This window comes from Tiliqua scincoides, chromosome 4, assembly GCF_035046505.1.
Source record: "Tiliqua scincoides isolate rTilSci1 chromosome 4, rTilSci1.hap2, whole genome shotgun sequence".
NCBI lineage: Eukaryota > Metazoa > Chordata > Lepidosauria > Squamata > Scincidae > Tiliqua > Tiliqua scincoides.
This window is the reverse complement of record NC_089824.1, coordinates 60,764,134-60,771,443: the sequence shown is the minus strand read 5'-3', so window position 1 is coordinate 60,771,443 and position 7,310 is coordinate 60,764,134. Positions and strand designations below refer to the sequence as shown.

Sequence of the window (7,310 nt, the reverse complement as noted above, 5' to 3'; positions counted from 1 at the left end):
TTTGTCTGTTCTAACTCTCCCAACCCTCAATTTTAGTAGATGTCCCCTGGTTCTGGTATTATGTGAGAGTGTAAAGAGCATCACTCTATCCACTCTGTCCACCCCATGCATAATTTTGTATGTCTCAATCATGTCCCCCTCAGGCGCCTCTTTTCTAGGCTGGAGAGGCCCAAACGCCGTAGCCTTTCCTCAGAAGGAAGGTGCTCCAGCCCTGTAATCATCTTAGTTGCTCTCTTTAGCGCCTTTTCCATTTCCACTATGTTCTTTTTGAGATGTGGCAACCAGAACTGGACACAATACTCCAGGTGTGGCCTTACCATCAATTTGTACAAATAATTTATAATAAAGTGAAGAGAACCTACCTTGATGAGGCCTCTGTGACTGGCACAGCTATCTCAGTGATGGAAAGTTGGTTAGGATTTAGGCCTTAGTTGTACATTTTGATGGGAATTTCCTTCAATAAATACATGCATACATGTCATACAAGAAATCTGTAGTGCAGCTGGCAACAGAGCTACATCATCTTTTTCTGTTGACCTTGAGATAGTACTTTCTGATCACTTTATTGTTTTTGAAATTATTTATCGGTTGCATTAAGGGTTATAAGAGTTCAGACATGAAGACTGTAAATTCTTGTGTTTAGTATCCTAGTTAATTCATTTTGCAAATATTTTAATTTAAATGCCAGTGGTATATTTACATTTTTCTCATTTTCTAAACAGCATGTGCATTCCGTTACAATGGACTCTCATTTGTCTACCTCATCTACCTCCTGCTCATTCCTCTCTTTTCCGAACCTACAAAAACAACAATGCAAGGTAAGCATGTGTCTGACAGATATTTTGTTTTTGAAAAGTACAAATAGATATAACCACTGGGTTTTATATACCTGCAAGAGTGCATTATGACTGAGCACCAGTGAAATCAATGAAACAAATGGTATTTGGGGGGTTATTTTCCCTTTGGGCGAAAGAGGGATTTACATCTGAGAAAGAAAACTATAATACATTCTACTGAATAAAATAGTCTTGATTACAGTAACTCAATTTTTTATTCTTTTTATTTTGAAGTATTAAAATAGTCATAGCCTTCTGTGAATGGAAACGTTCAGAGGCATTTCTTCCAGAACACAGTTCACATTTCATTTGCTTAGAATAAGTTTTCCTTATATGACCTATGGCTAACTGTCAGTATGAGTCTGAGGTGAGCAATGGGAATTTTGCAACACCTACTCAAGCTAATCAACAAGATTTAAGTTCTTAACCTACCAACCTATGTGCACAGGCCAGGGCAATTTCAGTGCAACTTGAGTTGAGTCACGAGTGTCCATCCCCCATGACTCTACTCAAAAATGAGTCGTAAGGGACACTTTCTGACTCACCTGGAGTGTTTTTGCAACTCAGAAAGACTTGAGTTTTAAGTTGTTCCCTTTAAAAAGCCAGCTGTGTAAAAAAATGGAACTGCTGGTATGTGTGTGTGTGTGTGAGTTCCCTTTAAACACTCCCCTGATGTCCCTGCCCATCTGTAAACAAGGTGGGAGGGGGTGGAATGGACTTCGTGAGAACAGGACAGAAGCAGCAAGAGAGAGGAGGTTCATGCACAATAGCTGGGAGGCTTACCAGGACAACTCAATCCTTTGTAGCTCTACTCAGAAGTAGTTCCATTTGTGCCAGTTGTTCAGTTAGGCTTTCTCCTCCCAAGTAACAAGTAACAAGCGTTGGGGCCATGCGTTTGAAAAGCATGATTGCTACAAACCGCCTCCTCCCCCTCCCTGGGCTTCTCCAGCCAGTCCCAAGGCAAGAACCCCCTTGGGCTCCTCTTTCTGTCCTGTCTCATCCAAAGAAAATGTCAGACCGCCCATACTTGTGGATCACTGGATCACTTGTCCAGTGATCATTTCAGAGAATCTGCTCCCTCCTCCTATTAGTTGCAAAAGCAAAACATTAACCCTTCCCTGCCTCCTGGCTGAAACTTCCCTGCTGCTTGTCTGGTCTGAATGATGAGCCCATGAGGTCTTCCATGCCGCAACAGAAGTAAGCAAGCACATCCAGACACAAACCAAACTTGCATGCCTGGGGATGGGTGCTAAGGGGCCTTTGACTTGAGTGTTTTGCCGAGTCTTCCATGCACGTGACTTGAATGTACACAAGTCAGCGAAAAATGCTCATTTTTGTGACTTGGACTCACCTGACTTGAGTTCCCATCCCTGGCACAGGCCTATTTGAAAAAGACTTTGGAAACCAGGAGGCATCACACGCATTCTGTATTTTCAGATTTTGTTTCAGAGGTGAATTTATGTTCAGTGTCTAAAAATAATTTGCATTATTGCAAGTTGCAATAACTTCCATCCTGATAATATATTTTTTACTTCAGAAACAGCATGAAGCTCTTGAGATCTTGGGTCATACTACATTACTTAGACAGTACTTGTAATCTGTGACATTTCACTTCTGTAGACACCCTCACTTGCTTTTCTTTTTCTTTTCGGCAACACTGTGCTACTTTTGACAAGACCTGTGTGGAAAAAACCTTGAGCAGTAATAGGGGTGTGCTCTGCAAAGTTCAGTAATGGGTAGTCTTAGTTTATGGTTAGTTTTGGCCAGCAACATATAACTGTAGAAAAAAAATGAAATCAACTAAACTGCAATTCAAATCTTCACTGTCTTAGGAATTCACAATCTTGCTAAACCTGTCAGTCATATTTTATTACAAAACGTACAAGGGCAGGGCAAAAATAAAATATCTGTAAATGTCTAGATGTGAGTTAATATTTTAAAATGCTCAAGATGGAGAAGGGAGACTAGTATGATGACGTGAAGGGGCACATGAATGCAGCTGCCTAGGTCATATTCTTCTACTATGTTGATTTTATATGTTTTTCTTTTTGACTTTTCCTGTGTCTGGAAGGATGACTGACATTCTAACCATAACAATTCTCTGTAAGCAAAAACAGAGTAACATTTGACAGGCACATTTAATCTTCTAGGCTAGGATTAATGTTATTTTCTTATAATTATTTTTAGTGGCTAGCTGTACTTTCAGATAATCCATCCAGACTGTGCTCATTATGAGTGCTGGGACAGCTTTCATTTCAGTGTAAAGATGTATAACAGCTATCACTCATTGTAGTAACTTGGCATCCCCTCTAGAAGGAAGTCACAGGTAGCTAAGAACATAAGAACAGCCCCACTGGATCAGGCCATAGGCCCATCTAGTCCAGCTTCCTGTATCTCACAGTGGCCCACCAAATGCCCCAGGGAGCACACCAGATAACAAGAGACCTCATCCTGGTGCCCTCCCCTACATCTGGCATTCTGACTTAACCCATTCCTAAAATCAGGAGGTTGCGCATACACATCATGGCTTGTACCCCATAATGGATTTTTCCTCCAGAAACTTGTCCAATCCCCTTTTAAAGGCGTCTAGGCTAGACGCCAGCACCACATCCTGTGGCAAGGAGTTCCACAGACCGACCACGCGCTGAGTAAAGAAATATTTTCTTTTGTCTGTCCTAACCCGCCCAACACTCAATTTTAGTGGATGTCCCCTGGTTCTGGTATTATGTGAGAGTGTAAAGAGCATCTCCCTATCCACTCTGTCCATCCCCTGCATAATTTTGTATGTCTCAATCATGTCCCCCCTCAAGCGTCTCTTTTCTAGGCTGAAGAGGCCCAAACGCCGTAGCCTTTCCTCATAAGGAAGGTGCCCCAGCCCCGTAATCATCTTAGTCGCTCTCTTTTGCACCTTTTCCATTTCCACTATGTCTTTTTTGAGATGCGGCGACCAGAACTGGACACAATACTCCAGGTGTGGCCTTACCATCGATTTGTACAACGGCATTATAATACTAACCGTTTTGTTCTCAATACCCTTCCTAATGATCCCAAGCATAGAATTGGCCTTCTTCACTGCCGCCGCACATTGGGTCGACACTTTCATCGACCTGTCCACCACCACCCCAAGATCTCTCTCCTGATCTGTCACAGACAGCTCAGAACCCATCAGCCTATATCTAAAGTTTTGATTTTTTGCCCCAATGTGCATGACTTTACACTTACTGACATTGAAACGCATCTGCCATTTTGCTGCCCATTCTGCCAGTCTGGAGAGATCCTTCTGGAGCTCCTCACAATCACTTCTGGTCTTTACCACTCGGAGAAGTTTGGTGTCGTCTGCAAACTTAGCCACTTCACTGCTCAACCCTGTCTCCAGGTCATTTATGAAGAGGTTGAAAAGCACCGGTCCCAGGACAGATCCTTGGGGCACACCGCTTTTCACCTCTCTCCATTGTGAAAATTGCCCATTGACACCCACTCTCTGCTTCCTGGCCTCCAACCAGTTCTCAATCCACGAGAGGACCTGTCCTCTAATTCCCTGACTGTGGAGTTTTTTCAGTAGTCTTTGGTGAGGGACCGTGTCAAACGCCTTCTGAAAGTCCAGATATATAATGTCCACGGGTTCTCCCGCATCCACATGCCTGTTGACCTTTTCAAAGAATTCTATAAGGTTTGTGAGGCAAGACTTACCCTTACAGAAGCCATGCTGACTCTCCCTCAGCAAGGCCTGTTCGTCTATGTGTTTTGAGATCCTATCTTTGATGAGGCATTCCACCATCTTACCCGGTATGGATGTTAGGCTGACCGGCCTATAGTTTCCCGGGTCCCCCCTCTTTCCCTTTTTAAAGCTGTAATGGTTTAGTTTCTGCTGTTGAAATGAATATGTGTAATCCAGTTCCCAATATCTGATTTTGGAAGAGATATTAAAAATCACATTTCAAGCAGTTTTCTCAGGTCATCAAATGAATATTTATTGATAAGCAATATTTATTTTATTTAAAAACTTTATACACTGCTCCCCCATAATAGGGTTCTCGGTTTCTGGCATAGAAATATGTACAATGGAGTTCACTATAAATATTCAAATGTTTGTGCGTCTGACTCATTTTTTCCATTGTGAACAAAACCTTGTGAACAAAATCATGTTTTTAGCAGTGTTCCAGATTTTTATCCAGAAATATTCTGGGCCCAACTGGGGATGGCAGGGATTGAATGTGGGATTTGCTGCAAGCAAAGCATGTTCTTTCCCAAGAAACTAGATTTTATCCATTTTGCCTATAATCTCAGAAGTGTTTGGGCAGCCCAATCCTACGGGTGGTGCTGCTGCTGGGTGAAGTGGTACCAAAGCGGCTACCTTTGGTACCACTGTGGCTGCATTCTGTGGCCCTGCGGAAGCCTCCTTGGGGAAAGAGGACTTTTGTTCCCTTCTTCCAGGGAAAGCCCCAAGCCCCACAATGGGGCTTCTCAAGTCTGCACTGTCTATTTGCTGGTGCAGAGTTGAGAGACTCCGTGTCAGGCCTTCTGATCCAACACAGAATTCAGGATCTGGTGGAGTAGAGCTCCTCCAGTTTCACCCTCTTCCCACCACTTAGGGCACACTTAGGGCACAGTCCTAACCAGATCTACTCAGAAGTAAGTCTTATTTTGTTCAATGGCTCAGGAATGCGTGGTTAGGATTGCAGCCTTAGGGTGTAATTGTAATCCCTTATGTCTGTGTCTTCCAGCACTGAGATAAGGGCAATGCAGCTCTGAGGTAAGGGAATGAACATTCCTTTACTTTGAGGAGGGCTCCATGAGTGACACCCAACTGCAGGTTCCTGCACACGTCCCATTGGCATCGCTATGCCAGTGCTGGAAAACACTGACATAAGGGGTTAGGATTGCACCCTTAGTCTCATAAGAAACTTTTCAAGGTAGGTGATACAGTGAACGTCACAGCTGAGCCAAACCCAACTTCATAGTCACTTTAGCACATTGCTGGCCCATCTGAAGAGTTTTGATAGGCTCTTGGTTTTATGCTACATTCTACACCAGATTGCTTGTGAAGCCTTCCAGATGCGCACACAGATGTTTGTGAGCATGCATGCGCACCTATAAGTTATCTCTCTGTCTTCAAAGGGAACAGGAACTGAGAATATTACTGTTTAATTTGAAGTTGCCAAACCACAAGTCATTGTCAAATGTTAATAAAGAAAACTTGCTCTGAAAGAAGAAAAAAAAGTTTCAATGCTTCTAATATTTTGCTATTTTAATTTTCTTTTTTCTAATGCTTTTACTAAGTCTTTGTACTATTTTTATTCATCTCATTTACAGGTTTACTAAGACATTTAGTCTCTATATGATTCACTTAATTTAGTTCTTTATTCAACTGTTCACTTCTATAGTCTGCAAGTTTGGAAAGGTGATGACCCCCCCCCCCCACTTATTGTAAAACCCATTGTAAAAACTGGTTGTACTTCTTGTAAAAAAAAACTTTACATTTCTCATTCTTTCCCTTCCTTCCTGCCCTACTTATACAAACATCTGTTTCTCCTTTCTTATTTTCCATCCCACCTGGATTTCTCATGTTTTGTACTTTCTAGATTTGTGTGCGTTTTTACCATCTTACTATTTTCTTCCTACATTTCTGTCATATGAAGTCTACAGATCTGGCTGATTAAGGCTGCCTGTTGGTGTGGGAGAAAGTGTCATTAAACACACCATTGGGCTTTAAAGGAATTAATGTGTTCTTAGTTCTGTGTTTGCTAATTCTGTCTCCAACAGATTTCTTATTTTTGCTCTTTGTTACTACAGAGATTATAATCAATAAATAATAGAGAATGAATTTCACAGTAATGAAGGAAAGTATCCTGTCATGTAAAAAACACCATTCAGTTTGATTTGTTTTAGAATTCCCTAGGTCAGTGGTTCCCAAACAGATGGGTCACGACCCACCAGCCAGGGAAGCACTTAGGTTTGACCCCTTAAGGGGCAGGGGCAGGTGGATTGCAGCAACGTGATCCCCAGAATCATGCTGCTACTGAGGAAAGAGTTTTTTTGTGTGTGGCTTACGTGAAGTCAACAATGGGGTCCAGGAGGATGCAAGGAGCCCCAGGGGCACCTCCGCAGAGTTCCCCAAGCCTTTCAAATTAAAAAACAAAAACAAAAACTCAGTTGGAAGTCACTTCCGGTTTCCAATCGTGCAACTGGAAGGGGGGGCCCTGCGTAGGTTACATGTGGGAATCCCCGCATCCCCAGACCCTGTTGCTGGCTTCAGATAGGCCAGAAACCCCTCTCTTTTCCCAGCAGCAACATGATCCTGGGAATCGCATTGCTGCAATCTCCATATCCCTGCGAACACTTAGGTGGTTCCCTGCTCCTGAGGAGGACTTTGGGAACCACTACCCTTGGTCAGTGGTCCCGAAACTTTTTAGCACCAGGACCCACTTTTTAAAACGGCACTCTGTCGGGACCCACCTATGTTTACCAGAGTTT

General features: G+C 42.7%; 1 protein-coding gene across 1 annotated transcript in view; it reads left to right on the top strand.

Moving 5' to 3' along the window:
* Nucleotides 1-727: 727 nt before the first annotated feature.
* Nucleotides 728-7,310, top strand: part of PIEZO2 (piezo type mechanosensitive ion channel component 2) — a 247,613-nt gene continuing 241,030 nt past the window's right edge. Inside the window, exon 1 of the mRNA XM_066623461.1 lies at nt 728-818. Coding sequence (XP_066479558.1) covers nt 812-818 — 7 coding nt within the window. The 5' untranslated portion in view covers nt 728-811. The remainder of the gene's footprint in view (nt 819-7,310) is intronic.